General features: G+C 41.6%; 1 protein-coding gene across 1 annotated transcript; it reads left to right on the plus strand.

Moving 5' to 3' along the window:
- The first annotated feature begins 3,456 nt into the window (after positions 1 to 3,456).
- Positions 3,457 to 18,381, plus strand: rwdd1 (RWD domain containing 1). Its single transcript, XM_061715556.1, has 7 exons — positions 3,457 to 3,558; positions 10,196 to 10,261; positions 12,414 to 12,544; positions 13,796 to 13,939; positions 14,971 to 15,103; positions 16,929 to 16,991; positions 18,136 to 18,381. Exons 1-7 carry the CDS (start codon positions 3,486 to 3,488, stop codon positions 18,246 to 18,248), a joined length of 723 nt encoding a protein of 240 aa, XP_061571540.1. The 5' UTR covers positions 3,457 to 3,485; the 3' UTR covers positions 18,249 to 18,381.
- The last annotated feature ends 2,158 nt before the right edge of the window (positions 18,382 to 20,539 follow it).

Consider the following 20,539-nt stretch of genomic DNA (forward strand, 5'->3'; position numbering starts at 1 on the left):
CAGGGTCGTCTTATATTCGGGTCAATACGGTAAGTAGAAAAATCTTCCTGTGGGACAAGATTTATCTTCTCATTACAAGCAAAAAAATCTTGTTCCACTGGCAGATTTTTCTACTTATTTCAAGTGAAAATCTACTTGAAACAGGTGAAAATTGTTGTTTTTTCCAGTGATGAGTCTTGTTTTAAGTGTAATGAGATTTTCTTTACTAAAATGAGACATTTTAACTTGAAATAAGACAAATATTCTTGTTAAGATTGTGAGTTTTTGCAGTGATCCATTTTACTTATCCTGTGAAGGACAGAGTCATATTGATAAGTTCAGAAAAGTGTTTTTTATTGTTGTGTTTTGATGTATTTGATGTAAGCCCAGTGGATATTTAAAGCTTACAGAAGGCTGCATTTAACTGCTGCTATGTCATTCCTGCAGTATTTCTGCAGGTGTTTTGGTCACTGCTATTATTTGTAATATATTATATTATTTGTAATCAGCACAAATTATCTGTCCCCACATGATAAAATCCACCATCCCCCTGATTCTTTTTTACAACTCGGGTACTGGTGATGGCTGTGACTGAACTCTGTCTGTGAGCCCTGTACTGTAGTTGGGCTCATAAGCACAGACAGCCAGGCTGGGGCAGACTGTGAGGTGTCTGTCAGAAAGCTCCTGAACTTGGATTTGGTGATTTTCATCTGTGAAAATGCCATTTCACAGAGGTAAGTGGATCCAGAGTAGGCACTCACTTTTAGTGCACATGCGCTGAGGAGAGGGAACTTCTCTCTGCTGACAACTTCCCAAAAGTCACTGTCCCTTGACTATGGCTTTCAGCTCTATGTCATGTTGCAGTTCAACCATCTCCATGTCCACTTCCCCTGGCAAAGATAATACTTTCTGAAATTTGGCTGCAACCTCTGTATCAATAGGCAGGAATGGGTTTGTAATAAAGGCAAGGCAAGGCGAGTTTATTTGTATAGCACAATTCAAGGTAATTCAAAGTGCTTTACATCAACATTAAAAGCGGCAAGACACAATCAAACAGTAAATAACAAATACAATGATAAGAAAAGAAGTAAAATAATAAAAAGCACAAGTTGTTAAAAAGTAAGGGCAGTAGATACAGCAGGTACATCTCATTCTTACAATGGCAAGAATTAAGTTTCTATACGGTCAAAACGTACAAAGATCGGGTCTAATACAGTATTACAAAAGTAATCTGTAACAATTCTTATGGTGAATTAAACCAATTTGACAATTCTATGTAACAATCCCTGCATTCAGGGGTTATCCATCACTAGTGTAACTTTGCACGGTTTTCAAAAGTCATAAGTATTTAATTTAAGACTACACTTAACAAATAAAATGAAATAAAATGATAAGAAAAGAGGTAAAATAATAAAAAGAAAGGGCAGTAAAGTACAGCAATACATGAGCTGTGTAGCTGTGAACCCTGTCAGTCATGTAGCTACCTATGAGGGTGGGGGTGCACATGGTGGTGAGACAGCGACCCTGGTCCTGCAGCGCCCCCGTCCTGCAGGTTTTAGATCAGGGTTTCCCCACCCTGGTCCTGCAGCGCCCCCGTCCTGTTTCCCTGCTTCAACTCACCCTGACAGACGTTTCATTAGCAGACCTTGATGCCATGATGGTGATTTATTTGACTCCAGTTAACCTCTGATAGCAAACTCTGATCAGAGCCGGTGTTCTGCCAATTTCTGCTGCTTTGCCAAAAAATGCTCCCTAATGGTTTTCTACCTTTGTAGAGCTACAATTTTACTGTGTTTTACTCCCTAAACCACTTCCTTTTACCCCCCAAATGGTCCTTGTCTCTTGCCAGGCCGTCATTGTAAATAAGAATGTTCTTAATGACCTGCCTGGTTAAATAAAGGCCAATGACTGAATGAATATCAAATAAAGTGATAGAATTGTTGTTTTTTTTTCTCTTTATCGTATAATGTTCTCAAAGTGTAATGCAATTCATGTCATGGGTAGTGTATTTCGAAGGATCAAATACTAAACATCCCATATTATCCATTTGTGCAAGAAATGATGCAAACTTTGAAAATCGACTGTGCGCGTGCGCAGAACCACAAAGTAGCATTTCTCGGCAGGGAGCAAGGATTGGCAGAACACCGGTCCTGACTCTGATCATAGGACCGGTGTTCTACCAATTCTTGCTCCCTGCCGAAAACTGCTAATTTGTGGTTCTGCGCACGCGCACAGTCGATTTTCAAAGTTTGATTGCCCATCATTTCTTGCACGATGTAAAATTGATAATATGGGATGTTGAGTATTTGATCCTGCGCACGAGCACAGTCGATTTTCAAAGTTTGCAATTTCTTGCACAAATGGATAATATGGGATGTTGAGTATTTGATTCTTCAAAATACACTTACCCATGACATGAATTGCATTACACTTTGTGAACATTATACGATAAAGAGAAAAAAAAACAAATTCTATCGCTTTATTTGATATTCATTCATTCGCCTTTATTTAACCAGGCAGGTCATTAAGAACATTCTTATTTACAATGACGGCCTGGCAAGAGACAAGGAAGTGGTTTAGGGAGTAAAACACAGTAAAATTGTAGCTCTACAAAGGTAGAAAACCATTAGGTAGCATTTTTTTTCAAAGCAGCAGAACTTGGCAGAACACCGGTTAAGCAGGAACCCCGTATCTCCTGTAATGATCCTCCAGTCCTGCTGGCGGCGGTACAGCGTCCGGAACGCCACTGCGCATGCGCGGCTTTTCCTCTGAGAGGCCGCGCATGCGCAGTGTCGTTCCGGACGACGATGGCCGCAGGTTCCAGAGCATGGATGTATTATAGAAACTGGATCGGAGACTAAAAATGGCCGCCCATTCATTTCAATGCATTCTGCTCAGCCAGCGCATAAGCCGAAAAAATCTCTGACTTCCGGGTTTACTTCCGCATACAGCGGCCCATAGAGCATGCGCAGTTGAGTCACCTCCCATGATGCTCTGGGGCCTCCCATCATGCCCCGGGGGAATGCCGCGAATATTAATATAATATGTATTAATATAATACATAAATTAATGTATATTATTACATGTATAGCATTACATATATTATTAATGTATTAATATAATATAATTACATAATATATATTAATATAAACATCCGTGGAATGCACGGACACGGCTGTGACGTCATCCGTGACGTCACGCCCAGAAAGAGACTTTTCTTTTACTTTTCTGGCCGTTATAAAACATTTTTGACGGATATAAAGTCCATGACTTAAAAATATAGAATACAAAGATTAGTAATTGCCGGGGATTACAGCTGGAGGTGTCCTGTGAACAGTTTTAGAGGCTTCTCTTTTACTATTGCGGTCTATGGGAAAAAAGCTTTCTGGGCCGCATGGGATTTTTGGTTGCAGTACCGCGGCTGGCCACTGGAAAAAATCGGCGCGCCTTCTGACTGCCAGACCCGGGGGCTGTTCCAGAGTCGTGTCAGGACCAGAACCCCCGAGATGACGGACTACCAGGAGGAGCAGAGGAACGAGCTGGAGGCCATCGAGTCCATCTACCCGGACTCCTTCACAGGTTAGAGCCCCTGGGGCCGGGGGTTAACCCGCTGTAAACACGCTGTAAACACGCTTTAAACCCGCTGCACACGTGAGTCCAGCTACACACCCAGCAGAGATCCAGCAGGACCGCAGGATCTACACACACAACCTCCACAAAACACGCGGCTCGGGATGTGGAGGCTGCTGGGTCTGCTTCTCTCTCGGTTCTGCTCGGTATTGTAACAGACTGGGTCATGTGTGTTGGTGATGGAGGTGATTTGTCCCTGCGGGGCTACCGTAGAAAAAAGAGAAGCTGAACTCAATACAGTGGAGAGTTTTTTTTATTGAAAAATTTGGAATTTCGAATTTAATTGAAATCTTTATTTCGAGCATAAAATTATTATAAAAACAAAAAAACAATTACACAAAACATCAGAAAAAGAATACAAATAAACAGTCATTAAACAAAATCAAAAAGAAATAAAACTTCATGCCCGAAAAGGAGTAGGAGGAAGTAAAAACTTATGAAGTCCTACCCCTTGTTTCTATTTAAATTTTACTCGAATACAAAATAAAAAAAAAAATATATATAACAGCAAGCTTTACTTTAACAAAAAATATACTTATTAGTACATTATAAAAATATTACAGCACTTCATTACAATATTATACCTGAGCATTATAAATATTATACCTGAGCATTATAAATAAATGATATAAATATCTTTATATACAAACAAGGCATCAAACTATCAAAATGCTTCAAGGAACAGGTGCATTTGAGAGAAAACAGAAGGAAAAGAAAATAAATAAAATTAAAGGGAAAATTAAAGCTGCAAGCAGCGATGAACGGGCCCTCGCGCGTGCAATTTTCACCAATAAAGGTCAAGGACTCAAAACAAAGTCCGATGACACCACCCGTGACTCTTTATGTCAAACCATTCAAAAGTTATGGCAGAAAAAAGGAACTATCACATATCGACCAATCAGAAGAAGGTGTGATAGAATCCCTAGGACTAGTTTGTTCAAATATGATGCGCGACAATGGCGAACATTCGGTCATCAGAGGGCCGGCTTCCTGTTGGTGTTAGGGTATTGGTCCAAGAGACTTTTTGGTGCGTCTTGACATGTTGTACATGTGTAGCAAATTTTGTTTTTCTACGTCAATCTGGGGCGACGGGCTCGATTGTATAATTGTATACATTTTCACGGGGGCGCTACCCCTTCTGGTACTGTAGGTCTGCTTATCTTCTGGTTCTACTCTCTGGTTCTGATCATTTTATCTTTTGGTAACTGATGGGATGAACAGGAAATCTGTTGGGGCAACGCTGAGTCCTCGTTAGTTTTTAGGGCCATCGACGGTCCTGGTCCTGGTCCTTCATGTCCGTGTGACGTCTCCATCAACCCAACAGGACTTCTTTTTTGCAGAGCAGCTTTCCCAGGACTTGCTGTTTGAGTCTGCGTTAACCAACTTCTAAGAAACAAACAAAATTACGATTCCACCTATTACAGACGTCGCTGTTAAAGTACATGATCGTCAGCCTCTTTGTGAACATCTGAGGTGCAGATGTTCACAAACCTGGTGGCTGAGGAGAGAATTAAAAGGGGATCTAGACGGGCGATAAGGAATGTCATAGCTGCTCACAGCTCAGAGACAACCAAAAGAAAATTCTAAAGCGTCGCCGCTTGAATCTTCTCTCACTCTCATTTTTTAACTTGGTATCAAACACAAGCCACAGACCCAGCAGCACATCTATCATCTCCTCCAGGTTCTACATCTTTAGTGTTGTTGTCTTCTTCATTTAGATACACAATCAAATACGTCACAGCAGCTTCTCCAACCTCCTACTTCTGATCTGGGTGTTTGATTGTTATGGAAAAGAAATTTGGCCGAGTTGAGTTGAGCCAAGTAGGTGCTGGTGGAAAAGCTCCAAACGTGCCAGGTAGGGCTGTTCGATTTTGCCCAAAAATAAAATCTCGATTTTTTTTCTCTCTCAAAATCCGATTTTCGATTACGATTACGATTATTTTGTGAATTGACAAAAGGCAAAGAAATTATTTCAAATATGCTGTTTTTTTATTGAACATTTGCCCCATTGGGCTTTAAGTGCAAACTTTGCTCTTATTAAACCAAAAATTAATGAATAAAGTGCAAAGCTCTGTAAAATAAGTTTAAAAAAAGTTTAAAAAAAAAAATATATAAAGTTTTATCTCTGGAAAAAAAAAATCAGCAAATCAACACTTGCAAACATACAGTAAGTTATATTTCCAATTAAATAAAACAAGACATTTTCTAATTAAACTAAACTGGGTCTTTGCATGCTAAATAATAATGCAACCCATGAAGGAGGTAGAGGTGTGTAATGTCAGTCATTACATTTGCTGTTCACATTTGCAAGTTTTTTGCAAGGAACACGAGCCGGTCTACGGCATCTGGCTTGAGGGATGCCCGGTGGCATGTTAGTTAGGGTTGTCACGATACCAAATTTCTGTTTCGATACCGATACCAATATGTATTTCGATACTTTTCGATACTTTTCGCTACTTTTTGTAAAAAGGTGGAACTCTCTCAATGTCAATATTTTCCTTTATTTTAAAGCAGACTTTGGGAACAATAACAACAATAAATAAAATAAATAATTGGCATGGGATATTAAAATGTTCAAACCTTTAGAACAGTGTGAACAAGTAAAATAAAGCAATGCCATTCAAATTAAAGTCACGATGTTAAATAAAATACTGTAGCAGCAAAAACTCCTGCTTCTGAGTGGGTGGTGTCACCCTCTCTGAGCCAGGAGCACTGGACTTCTGTAATTGGGGGAGGGAGGGGGTACAGTATTTTAATTAACATGGTCATTTTAATTTGAATTCCATTGCTTTATTTTACTTGTTCTCATTGTTCAAAAGGTTTGTGTTTTGAAACTATAGGCCACATGAAATATTAAATGGGCATAACTAGAAAAATAAATTGAGGATCATTCTATTATCTACAGCAGTGTTTCTCAATCCCGGTCCTCGAGGCTTGCAATATTTCAGTTGATTTGTAATGAATCCAGAATGTATGACATTTTTGTTTTTTTAAATTGCATTACAGAAAATAAAGAACTTTATCACAATATTCTAATTTTCTGAGACAGTCCTCTAGGATAGGATTAGATATTGTAGGCTAGTGGAATGTTTTACAAAAGTGTGTTTTAATATATAATATTAATTAATATAATTCATTGCCTTAATGGTTTATAATATATATGAAACATTAAATAATATTAAAATATAAAAAATATATTAAAGTTATATTCTAGTGTGTGGAATTTATTTAAATATTTTAAGAATGTAATTTTTTTTTTTTTTATATATTTTAAAAATTGCATTTATTAACCATGGACATGTTTTAACTCTCTGTATAGGCTGCTGTAGGTTTACTACGGGCTGGGAGAGGCTCTGTACTTCTTTCATGACATGACAGTGCAGTGAACTGGTGAACAAAGTTATCACCTGTCGTTCTTGACTGAAGTCGTGGAAGAAGTCCGCGTGGTTGTCCTTTTAAACGTTTGGACAAGTTTGAAGTGTTGCCTCCTTTTGCGAGACACGCGTTGTAGCAGCGCTTGCACTGCGGTGCGTCTGGTTCAGTGGTTCGCCCTTATCGCTCGGTTTGAACCCGAAATATTTCCACACCGTACTTCGGGCCCCCATTTTGTCCAAAAGTACGGGCTTTTCTGCAGCTGCCATCTCTTTTTATTTCAATTTTATTTCAACCCGCTCTGTCTGTCTAATAACACGCGACTTCTCGTTTCTCTCTCCTCCGCATGCGAGTGGGAGGGGGAGGCGGCTCTGCTTCTGCAACTACGTCACACTCGCGGACCTTGCCGTGCTTAAAGAGACAGGCTCCAATTTACCAATTCGTTTGCATAGAAAAAATATATAAAAGTACCGTTTGTTTTTAAATGCTGGTATAGTACCGTTTTCAAAACTCTAGTACCGCGGTACTATACTGGTACCGGTATACCGTGCAACCCTAATGTTAGTATATCACCATGGTTACAACGCCCCCTCCTACACTAAAGAGCCTCTCCGATGGGGCACTTGTCGCAGGTATTGAGAGGTATTTCCATCAATCATTAATATGGTATCAATCATTAATATGTGTGCAGCCAAGGTTTTAAAAAAAAAAAAAAAAAAAAAAAAAAAAAGTGAAAAATCGATTTTACGATTTTCACGTTTTAACATCGTTCTAATTACATAATCGCGATTACGATTTAAAATCGATTAATCGAACAGCCCTAGTGCCAGGGGCCTCATTTATAAAGCTTGCTTGCGCACAAAACAGGTCTTGAAAGATGGGCAAGCCACCTTCTACGCAAAGGTTGGGATTTAAAAAGAAAAAACTAACTGAAAAATGTGCGTATCCCTACGCCAGGGGTGCTCACACTTTTTCAGCATGAGAGCTACTTATAAAATGATCAAGTCAAAATGATCTACCACCTACTACAAAAAATGCAAAACATATATTTATTTATAAATATATTGAGGATTCTTTATATCGCATGAGCCAATATTGCACAACACAACACAATTAACTATGTTCACTCAAAAAACTAAGGATCTTACCAAGAAATGTTCTTATTTCTAACCTAAAAATGCCATTACACCTGATAACACACATAACTTAAAAGGTTAGGTGTTTTCCCACGTGTTTCAATTGAACTTTCATTTGTGTCAAGCAAATTTAAAGTTCTAGTTAAGTTTTAAGTTAGAGTTTTGGCAGTGTTCAAAATAAAAGGATGAGCCCTGCTGTATTGGAGCACATTAGACACCAGTGCTGCTTGTTTTATCCATGAATGACTACGGACCTAAAATTGAAAACTACCCAGTTAGCTTTATTACGTTTTAATTTTTCTGACATTTTCTGCCTTTTCTTTTAGTTAAAACTGTAGCGGGAACCGATGTTTATATACCGGGTAAAGTCTGATTTATGGTTCTGCGTTACAACAACGCAGAATGGTGTGCGTCGCTGCGTACCCTACGCCGTAGGCTACGGCGTAGCCGTGGAGAGCCTGCACGGCAGGTACGGACCAGAAGAATATAGCGTGGATTAAAAATAAAAGTTAAGCACTGAACTACATGTGTCTCCCGTCTGGGCCATTGCAGACTGCCTGAGCACGGCATGTTACAAAACAAATATATCCGCCGCCTCTTTCTTCCCCCTTTAACGTGCGCAGCGCATGTATGTACGGCGCAGCGTCAGCGCGTTGTGTCGCATTAAACGTAGTCCGGGCGTAATACAAGGCTTTGAGCTGGTGGAATTAAACGAAAAAAAAGTTAAACGATTCCTCGAGGCAGAGAAAATTCCTCTATCATTTTTTGTAATCGAATTACTCGAGGAATCGTTTCAACCCTAGAAAAAACCAAAGGCTGAAAACTGGCCGTAACTCGGCTTGCTAGTTGGTTAGCACTTAGCGCAGTTGTTTGCTCATGCGCAGCGACCTATGACCTCAGACAAAATTCAGATGTCATCTGATTGGCTGCCCTGTATATCAATCAAAAGACGGGATGGATGATAGGTTGACGTCAATTTTTTTAATGTCACGCGATCTACCAATAATACCTTTTGCGATCGACTGGTAGATCGCGATCGACGTATTGAGCACCCCTGCCCTACGCCAACCCTGACCCTCCCGTAGGAACTTACTTAAGATATGGGGAACTGGCGATGCAGGCGGTGAGGTGGTGAAATGAAGCCAGATTCGTGTCATACTTTTAATGTCATCACATATCAGACTTATAATATAATAGCACTGATCGTGTCCCTCTGTGTTTGAAGCTCAGCGTCAGTCAGGACTCTGGTGCTGCTGCTGCAGCCGCGGTGCAGGACACGCTGGGCCGGGAACCTCCTCGTCACCCACCGGCCGTTCCCAACCGTAGAGTGACTGAGAACAGAACAAATGAGTGCCGGGCCACTCTACGGAGCCCCTAAAGGGACTCAGATTTTTTTTTATATATAATAAGTTTTACGCGCAAGTGAAACCTTTACGTGCGTGCGTGAGCCTAAATTATGGTTCCGCGTTAAAACGACCTACGCCGTAGGCTCTGCGTTGGTGTAACGCGGAACCATAAATCAGCCTTAAAGCTTTCACGCGCGCACGTAAAACTCATTATATATATATATAAAAAACCGCTTGGCCTCCACCTTCAAATCACATCTCTTCAATTTATACTTTTGCTGTGACCACCAAATAATATCGTTTTCCTGCCTCCACCTCATCCACAACATCTCCATCTCAGTCTCCGTGAAATTTAGTGGCACGGTGGCTCGACACGTCTCATTCATCCTGACGCAGCAGAAACAGACTGCAGGAAGCCGCTGCGCATGATCGATCAGCAGGCTCATTTATATGGAAATACTACTTTGCATTGCCCATTTATGGTATGTAGAGGGCGGGATATGAGGCGAATTGACCTGCACAACCTTCCAGCTGGACTGTGATTTATAAAGCGAACATTGTGTGCAAGTGTGCGTGCACACAGTTTTATAAAAATTTTTGCGCCTGCCATTTCCGGCTTTTGGGTTTACGTGCACTTTTAGTATGAATCCTACACACTCTTTTATAAATGAGGCCCCAGGTCTGTGCACCTGAATGTTGTCATTCATGACGTTCTCCTCTGTGTTCCTGCAGTTCTGTCAGAGGAGCCCACAAGCTTCACCATCACTGTGACATCAGATGCAGGGGAGGACGGGGAGAGTGAGTACACACACACACACACACACACACACACACACACACACACACACACACACACCTTCTCTATCTCCCAGCTCCATGGTAAACGCACATTAGACACAGTTTGTTCCTCCCATCTGATCCAGCAGCAGGTGCTCTGCTGCCTGACGTATACATGTAGCTACGGCGTAGCCCGGCGTGCACCGCTCCAAATGTAACTGCGTCACGTCAACGCGGACTGCAAGAAATGTGATAGTGTGGTATTTGTTCTTTCAATTTCTCGTTATTCTTTCTTCTTTGTTGTTTTCAAGTTGGGTAGAACGATGGTATGCTGCAAACTATATATAAAAGACTGATGAACATTTATCAGTGCCAAGTCGCGTACAACATCCTTTATATGTTCCGATGTTATGTCTGAGCTACAAACAGGAAGTGAACGAGGAAATGGCACTGCAAGCTACAGAAAAGAGCCTCCACTGCCCCCTAGCAGCTGCTGGTGGGATTACAGAGTGATGCAGAAGTAGAATCACGAGCAATGACGTAGGCTCTGTGCGTAGCTGCTACGCAGAAGTAAGAACCTGGCTTTAAGCTTCTGACCTGTCTGTTGATTGATGTGAGGATGGAAGACAACAAGAGGGACTGCCATAGGTGAGGGTGGGAGTGTAGAGGGAACAATAAATCGAGAGATTTGCCTTTCGGCGGTCCGGTACTACAACAGGTCTGACTTACTGCCGATAATGCAAAACCAGCTCCTGCTCTGGTCGTACTGGGACCGAACAGCACTTAGCAGAGGGCCCCGGATCCCATACTGGAACAGCACCCCCCACAGATTACCAGGAGGGACGCAGTTGAATGCCTTCTCCAGATCCACAAAGCACATGTGGCATGGTTGAGCAAACTCCCCAAAACTCTCAAGCACTCTTTGGGGGGTATAGAGCTGGTCCAGTGTCCCCCTTTTTAAACAGAGGGACCACCACTCTGCCACCCCAGCGGTACTGTCCCCTTCCTCCATGCAATGTCGCAGAGGCGTGTCAACCAAGACAGCCCTACGACATCCAGAGACTTGAGGTACTCAGGGTGAATCTCATCCACCCCCGGTGCCACTGAGGAGCTTACGAACCACCTCTGTGACCTCAGCTTGGGTGATGGATGAGCACGCCCCAGAGTCCCCACTCTCTGCTTCCTCAGCTAAAGGCAGGTCAGTCGGGTTGAGGAGATCCTCCAAGTATTGCCGGCATGACAGGTGTGTCCACAAGTTTGAGCCGCTGCGTGGATATTGGAGGCATAGATCATGGTAGAGCCCTGACTGTTCCTGCCCACTCCCACTGAATTTCTGTCCATTATTCCATGCATCAATAACCCTTTTAAAACCCGAATATTGGCAATAACCCGAATTTTCACGGCCATGTCCGTGTGTAAATGTCGACCAATAACCCCTTTGAATAACCCGAATTTGCTCATATTCGGGTTTTTAAAAATCCCAATATGAGCCCTGGGTTACTCCTTTTAAAACCTGAATATTGGGTCATGTAAACGCCAAACGGAATATCCCCATCAAACGGAACAGGAATTTGTTTTCTGCACATGCTCTGTTCACAAGGAATCCTGGTCTTTTGAGTCCAGGAAGTTCTTCTAAACACGGAGAAACAAGACCAGGAGGAGACTAATCACTTCATAAATGTAATGAAGGATATGAACATTTCTGCATTTGTAGACGGTAGAAAGTACCGGGATAGAAGATTTACAAGAAGGTGAGAGAAAAGTTGCGTGAAGCAGCATTTGTTTTGAATTTGGATACAGGAAGAAGAAGCAGAAATGACGGTAATTGCGTCATGATGTTCTCCGTGCGTCGCTGGTTTAATCCAGATATCCCCAATGATTAATTACCATGGAAACGGAATATTCTGAATGTTTCAGTAACCGGAATATTAGCAATAACCCCAATTTTGACTGCATGTAAACGTTGTCAATGCCCCCACCCTCCCTCGGAGTCTGGGAGAAGTTGTCCCGCAGGTCCCACTGTGGGCTGAGCCTGGCCGGGTCCCGGGGCCAAAGACCCGGCCACGAGGCGGAGAGAAACACACCATCACTGCAGGTGTTCCTGATCTGATCTGTTGTTGTTCACTCCTCTTTCCTGTCAACCTCCAATCACATGTACCTTCCTGTTTTCCAGTCGTGGAAGCCCTGTTAAAGTTCACGTATGTGGAGAAGTACCCCGACGAGTCCCCCCTGTGGGAGATCCAGTCCCAGGAGAACCTGGAGGAGCAGGACATGGAGGAGGTCCTGGTCCTGCTGCAGCAGCAGGTCTGTGGAAACGTCGCCTGTTGTAACACAATGTGCTTTCATCTGTTTTCTTCAGGTTTTAGGGCCAGTCCCAATCCCCCCTAGTCCTACTTTTCAGCCCTACCCCTAAATTGTGTGCGTTCCCGTGAGGGTAGTGGTGTCCCAATTCCTCTTTGCATGTAGGGCTAGTGGACATAACGAGGGCTAGTGTGGATGAATCTAACCCTTCACAGTGAGGGATTTCAGATACTGACTCACCGACCGAGGGCTAGAGAAAATTTCCCAGAATGCTTTACGTCATCATTTACAGACTGAATCAAACAAAAAACATGGCGGACATTTCTAATTTTTTGGTGAATAAAATCAGTATTTTGAGTTAGTTTCTGCATAAAAATGTGTTTTGATTACATTTCTAGCGAGAAATATATATTTTACTTTCATAATATTCACTCAGTGAATGTACATAATCACTCGCTTGCTCGTTGTTGCGTTGTATCTTCAGATCTCGCCAGAATAAAGGCTGATTTATGGTTCAGTGTTACACCAACGCAGAGCCTACGGCGTAGGTTACGCGGCGCCGTAGGCTCTGCGTTGATTTAACGCGGAACCATAAATCAGTTTCCGAGCCGGCGGCTCTTCTCATCTCCGAAAACATCGGATCAAATTTCTTAACAGGCGTTATTTGGATAAACTGAGCCCAGGTTGGGGATCTTAACGGTTACTTTTACGCCTGAAAAAATATTAAAACTTAATAAAGTGGCATATTAACAGCGCTACAGCTGAAATTAAAACAGCTTTTATCTCTGGGATTCCTGATATGGTGTGACGTATGTGCAAACGTAACTACGCAGTCGCTTACGTACCCGAACGTAAACCACGCAGTGACGTAGCAAGTGGTGTCCCAATCCCTAGGGAACATTACAAGGACCTAGTGGTAGTGGGTGAGGGCTAGTGGTAGAAAGTAGGGGGGGGATTGGGATAGACCCTTAGACTTGTGCACAAGTCTGACCTCTGCTCAGATCTTTGTCCCGGGGGGGGGGTCGGTCACACTAACTCCTGCCCAGAGCCGCAGATCAAACTGTCAGTCATGTTTCTGGGCAGCAGGAGGAAACCAGAGAACCCAGAAGAACGTGTCATCTTCCTATCTGGACTCAGTTGGAGCCTAATGGGATTCTAACTGCTTTGTGTGACCGGGGTTGTGGTTGGACTGAAGTCTGCAGGGGCCTTGCTGGGTTTCTGTATGAAACTGAACTGATGTGTTGACTCCTGCAGGCGGAGGAGAACCTGGGGATGGTGATGATCTTCACGCTGGTGACGGCCGTGCAGGAGAAGCTCAACGAGATCGTAGATGTGATGAAGACCAGACGGGAGGAGGAGGCGCGACGCAAAGAGAAGGAGATTGAGGAGGCAGAGAAGGTAACGCCGGCCCCTCTGCTGCGTTCACTCTCACTGACTGGAATGCAGCAGCGGTGCAGCGCTGCATTCTAGTCCAGGGGTCGGCAACCCGCCGCTCTTTAGCGCAGCCCTAGTGGCTCCTGGAGCTTTTTCAAAAATGTTTGTCCCTTTTTTCTTTTTTTTTCTTTTTTTTCTTCTTTTTTTACTTTTTTTTGGAACTTAATTTTTATTTGGTTTTCAACAACAATACACCACATATATTTTCTTCTTTCCTTTACCCTTTTTCAGCTGCATACAACATTTGTACACATTAAGCTTAAGTATTAAGCAAATAAAACAAGAGAAAACAACAACATAATTATTCACTCCAAAATATACGTATATAATAACAAACCCATAAATTAAAAAAAAAAAATAAATAGTAAAGTCAATAATAATAATTGTCCACTCCAAGGTACAACTGTGTGTATAGAAAAGCAGGCCATTTTTTCCTTTTTTCTGTTTTTTTTCTTCCTTTTTTCTTTTTTAATCTCGACATTTCAACATTAATCTCGACATTTCGACTTTTCTCGTCATTTCGACTTTTTTCTCGAAATTTCGACTTTTCTCGACATTTTGGCTTTTTTCTCAGCATTTCGACTTTTTTCTCGACATTTCGACTTTTTTTCGAGATTGTACTTCAACATTAATCTCGACATTTCAACTTTTTTCTCGACGTTTCGTCTTTTTTCTCGACATTTAGACTTTTTTTCGAGATTGTACTTCAACATTAATCTTGACATTTTGGCTTTTTTCTCAACATTTCACTTTTTTCTCGACATTTCGCCATTTGTCTTCATTCTAAGGCTGATACAAGACTTTTCATTTTTTGCGGCTCCTGACATATTTGTTTTTTTGTGTTTTTGGTCCAATATGGCTCTTCCAACATTGTGGGTTGCCGCCCCCTGTTCCAGTCCCATTCCCCTGGTGTTGTGGGTCGTGTGGGACGTTTAGGGGACAGCAGGTTTGTGTGTGTGTGGGGGTCAGTAACACAGAGCTGGTGTGTATTACAGGTGGCGTTCCAGGGGACGGTGGTCACCATCGAGAACTTCCTGGCATGGAAAGCCACATTTGTGTCGGAGATGGCAGAAGCCCGGAGGAAAAAGCAGAAAGAGGAGGTGGAGGCTGGAAAAGGCAAACTGACGGGTAAACGGCTGCAAACACACCAGGGGGTTGTTCACCCGGGGGGGTTGTTCACCCGGGGGGGTTGTTCGCAGCGGCCGGAGAAGCTTTCATCTGTTCATTCCTTCTAACCTGTTAATGATAGTTTTATTGGTAATCGCATACAGTAATCCCTGGTTACAACGCGGTTCACCTTTCACGTCTCGCTACTTCACGGATTTACATTGTGCATCGTGTTCTGCATTCTGATTGGCTGAACAGTCTCCCCACTTCTTCACTTCCTGTGTCAATAACATTGGTTGCTTAGCAACAAGCTGAGAACGACCAATGAGCTTCAGCAGCAGCTCAAGAACGGGAACTTTGATGAATCGTTCATTACAGTCTCAGATATAATCCATGTCGGTTTAGAAGAATCTTTTTAACCAGAAGAAAAAAAGAGCGACAGCAACGACCCATAACTATGTTCTACTCTGGAAAAAACACTCCTGCACCGCGGCTTTAGGAGAAAAAGACACTACAGAGTCAGGATGCAGCGGCTCAGAAAAGCAGGGAAATACGCACCAGTCACAATCTGTCTTACTGTACTTATTGTAGTTTTATCATAATAATTTTTCATTTTCTCCCATTCAAATCCAATAACTCTGGTCGTGTTGGGGCGGGGCTGATCTCTGCAATTTGAAGCCTTGTAAAATAATTGTAAAAAAAAAAAAAGAAAAGGTTGCTACTTCGTGGATTTCACTTATCACGGGTTCTTTTTGGAACGAAACCCCAGCTAAAAACTAGGGATTACTGTAATATCATATTTGGACTTCAACATTTAATACTTCTATTTTTTTCCTCTTTAAAAGGAACATTTTTTATCACGATATATTTTATTTCTTTTCCCCCCACAGCGGGAATTGAACCCAGGACCTTGTAGCTGTGAGCCGGCTGCACCACCGTGCCCCCAACATTTAATACTTTGTTGATAAATATTTTAGATTTAATGAAGTAAATCACCACCTGTAAACATATTTGTTTACACTGATTTGATAACAATCAATGCGTTTACATGGGAAGTTTAATTCTTCTTTAATTCAGAATTAAAATTAAATCCGATTTAAAATGAGTAAAAATGACCATGTAAACACCTAATTCTGAATGAAAATGGCCATTCTGAATTTAAATTAATTCTGAAGTAAGTGGCTGGTTTATTCTGATTTAAAATCTGAATAGAATAATTCAGTGATCATGTATAAATGTATTCCTCTTTAAATTAATTCTGGTCTTTCTTTCTGCTCGTTCTCTCGCCCGTCTGTCTCCATGATCTTATATTCCACGCTGGGCTGGTTTTCCAAACAAAGTTTCAAGATGCAGCAGCAGTAAACGCTGGTCAAGAGCAGAGATCATCTATCTAATAAATAGAAATCATTAAAAGAACAGATGGAAACAGGAAACATCAAAATTGTGAGCTTTTCAAAGTTGTTTTTCTTCCGGTAGTGTAACTTCCGGTCCGCCCCCCTATCCAATCAGAACCTTCCCAACCCCCAGACCTTAAGACGAAACGTGTTTTCCATGTAAACCTCAATTCAGAATGACTATTTCCATGTAAACTTGAAGGAAAATACTTTAATTCTGAATGATTCAATTCGGAATAATTTATTCTGAATTAAAAAACATCATGTAACCGTGGCCATTGTCTGAACATAACACAACTAGGGGAAGATAATACGCTATCACACACACACACACACACGCACACACACACACACGCACGCACGCACGCACGCACGCACGCACACGCACACGCACACACACACACACACCAGAGCTCTCTCAGCAGAAATGATGAGCATGTTTTTATCTGCAGGGAAGCAGCTGTTCGAGACGGACCACAACCTGGACACGTCAGACATCCAGTTCCTGGAGGACGGTAAGCACGGGACGGCTGAGGGAAAACGCTTGACATTATCTGGCCCTTTAGGAAATAATCATTCTTAGGCCACGTTTACACATAGCCGGGTATTTACAAAAACAGATATTTCCCCCTCTACTTTTTGAAAAATCCCATCATTTCCAGGAACCTGCATAAATATCTGTTAAGGTGCTATGAGCAGCCAAACCTACAGGGGGCAGTGTAACGAGAAGATAAAGTCATGCTAGCCAATCAGAATCCTGGAAAAAAACATCAACAAATGACACGAGTAACTTCCAGTTACTTCCAAGATGAACCAGAGTCTTTGGTTTGGAGTGACAGAGAAGTGGAGTTACTTTTAAGTGTGACGTTAGAATATAAAACAGGTAAAATACAAGAAAATATTGACGGTTACAAACAAATTGTAAACACAGGTGTCACTCATGACGCTGGTGACGTTTCTGTCTCATAATGTGACGTTCTGAAGACTAAATGTCCCTTTCTCTCTGTTTACAAGCAAACGTGAAGACGGAGTTTTTGTAAATCTCCACTTTGGCCGGAGTTTTCAGAAATGATGGTTTTTGGAGACTTTGAGCTTCGTTTTTCACGTAAACGAACGGCCAAAACGCATGAAAACACCAACGTTTTTGCTACGTGGAAACGGGGCCTTAGAAACATACAGGACTGTCTCAGAAAATTAGAGTATTGTGATAAAGTTCTTTATTTTCTGTAATGCAATTTAAAAAAACAAAAATGTCATACATTCTGGATTCATTACAAATCAACTGAAATATTGGAAGCCTTTTATTATTTTAATATTGCTGATTATGGCTTACAGTTTAAGATTAAGATTCCCAGAATATTCAAATTTTTTGAGATAGGATATTTGAGTTTTCTTAAGCTGTAAACCATGATCAGCAATATTAAAATAATAAAAGGCTTGCAATATTTCAGTTGATTTGTAATGAATCCAGAATGTATGACATTTTTGAATTACAGAAAATAAAGGACTTTATCACAATTTTCTAATTTTCTGAGACAGTCCTGTAGTCCTTTTCTCTGGAGGATGCAGCATGAATGTTGACTTTTCTCTTTATTGTAAATGCCTAAACCATTGGGTGGAGTGATGACGTGTGCTCGCGTTGGTGTGTTTGTTCTGCAGCTGGAAACAACGTGGAGGTGGATGAGTCTCTGTTCCAGGACATCGAGGACTTGGACCTGGACGAGGACGACCCCGACTTTGACCCGCTGGACATGGGCAGCGACGAAGACTGAACCCTTTCAGACTTTTCAAACTCCCAGCAGAACGCGGCGTTCTGACTGCAAACATGTTTTAAGGACTCGTTTAAATTCTGTTGCAGCTTCCAGTGTTCACTCCCATCACACCAATTAAAGATTCCAGAAAACCGCTTTCACTCCGTTTGTCCATCAGGGGTCAGCAAAACATCACATGTATCCTCACCAACCGTCCTGGTCTCCTCCTGGTCTGCTGTCTCCTAATCCTGACCTCTGACCCCAGCAGGACATGAGGAGGAAGCTGCACACCGTCACCACTGCTAACTGAGTACAGTTTGCAGGAGGATGCTCAGGCTTTTCCTGGTTCTTTTCTTTTTGTGTGGAGAGATCGCTTCCAATTGTGGTTTGATCCTGATCCACGGCAGACGTGTCCTCTGGCCGTGTTTACACCGTTCTAGATCAGGGGTCGGCAACCCGCGGCTCTAGAGCCGCATGCAGCTCTTTAACCCCGCCCTAGTGGCTCCTCGAGCTTTTTCAAAAATGTTTGACCTTTTTTTCTTTTTTTTTCTTCCTTTTTTTCAGTTTTTTTCTTCCTTTTTCCTTTCCTTTTTTAATCTCGACATTTCGACTTTTTTCTCGACATTTCGACTTTTTTCTCGAGATTGTACTTCAACATTAATGTCGACATTTCAAATTTTTCTCGACCTTTCACCATTTGCCTTCATTCTAAGGCGTATACAAGAATTTTCATTTTTTTGCGGCTTTTTTTTCTCTTCCTTTTTTTCTTCTTTTATTCCTTTTTTCTCGTTTTTCTTTTTTCCTTTCGACTTTTTTCTCATCATTTCGACTTTTTTGCGACATTTTGACTTTTTTCTCAAAATTGTACTTCAACATTAAACTCGACATTTCGACTTTTTTCTCGAAGTGCATAATGAAAAAAAAAAAATCTAAATAAATAAATAGATTATAAAATATTATTTTAATTTTTCTCCTGCTTGGGCCTAATACTCTTCCATAGATTCGCGTAACAAAAAGTCATGTGGAAAGACATTTGCAGCCGAGGACCCAGTCCTAACTAATATAGAAACATGCAGCATGTGTTGTCTTCACTTACACAAGACTTTTCATTTTTTGTGGCTCCAGACATATTTGTTTTTTGTGTTTTTGGTCCAATACAGTACGGCTCTTTTAACATTTTGGGTTGCCGAGCCCTGTTCTAGAAACATCTGGGAAAGTTGTTTCAGGTCATTTCCGTACAGAAAACTCCAAGCGTTCCTAAATGCAGCACTGCACCCTCAAAGAAAACGGCCCGTCCTTGAGGACGTGCCCCCTCATAACAAACAATGCAAACAGCACTAAAGTGCCTGTATATGAACTGAACAAACTGAATACAATCAGTTTTGTCAACAGAAACTAGAATATACGGAAGAGTATTAGGGCCAGGCAGGAGAAAAATAAAAAGAATATTTTAGAGGAAGATTTTTTTTTTTATTATGCACTTGGAGAAAAAAGTCAAAATGTCGAGATTAATGTTGAAATACAATTTTGCGAAAAAATTAAAAATGTTGAGGAAAAAAGTCAAAATTTCGTGAATAAAGTTGAAATGTTGAGAAAAAAGGCAAAATTTCGACTTTATACTTGACATTTCGACTTTTTTCTTGAATCTTGAAATTTGTACTTTTTTCTCGAAATTGTATTTCAACATTTTTCTCGACATTTCGACTTTTTTTCTCGAAGTGCACAATAAAAAAAAATCTTCCTCTCTCAAATATTTCTTCTTCTGCATGGCCCTAATACTCTTCCATAAGAATAAACAGAGAAACAAAACCTTAAAACTGTTCAACGCAGTCAGAACTGCGAGTGAGAGAGAGGCGTGGGTGCAGTGGGGTTTTGTAGCCTGGAAACATCTGAGTTGATGATGGCACATGCACCATCAGCAAGGACGGGCATCTTGAGTGAATGAGAACTCATTTGAAGCCAACTGTGGGCTCCTAATACCTCATGGCTGTGGCAACAATGATGTCAACCTTCCCAACCGTGGTCCAAGTGGTCAGATTAGCTTCTTGAGAAATAGTTAATCAAGACTAATGGAGCTTTTCCACTAGAACTTACTCAGCCCGACTCACCTCGGTTTGGTTCTTTCCCACTAGGGGTCTAACGTGCCGAGTAGATACTTTTCTGTAACTATTCTGCCGAGGTTCTAAGCTGCTGAGTGGGCTGTATCTGACATCATCACACTACAGGCCACCGATTGGTCGGGGGGTTGGAGTCAGACGTCTGAGTCAGGAGGAGGAAATCAGAGAAAGAGACTCTGACGGATTCTGGTTCAT

This window comes from Cololabis saira, chromosome 3 (assembly GCF_033807715.1).
Source record: "Cololabis saira isolate AMF1-May2022 chromosome 3, fColSai1.1, whole genome shotgun sequence".
Taxonomy (NCBI): Eukaryota; Metazoa; Chordata; class Actinopteri; order Beloniformes; family Belonidae; genus Cololabis; species Cololabis saira.

Excerpts from the sequence above, each read along its gene's own strand:
- rwdd1 (XM_061715556.1), top strand. The coding sequence starts at position 3,486 with ATGACGGACTACCAGGAGGAGCAGAGGAACGAGCTGGAGGCCATCGAG. Across the intron at positions 10,262-12,413 it reads TGCAGGGGAGGACGGGGAGA|TCGTGGAAGCCCTGTTAAAG; the intron begins GTGAGTACACAC and ends CCTGTTTTCCAG. Across the intron at positions 16,992-18,135 it reads CATCCAGTTCCTGGAGGACG|CTGGAAACAACGTGGAGGTG; the intron begins GTAAGCACGGGA and ends TTTGTTCTGCAG.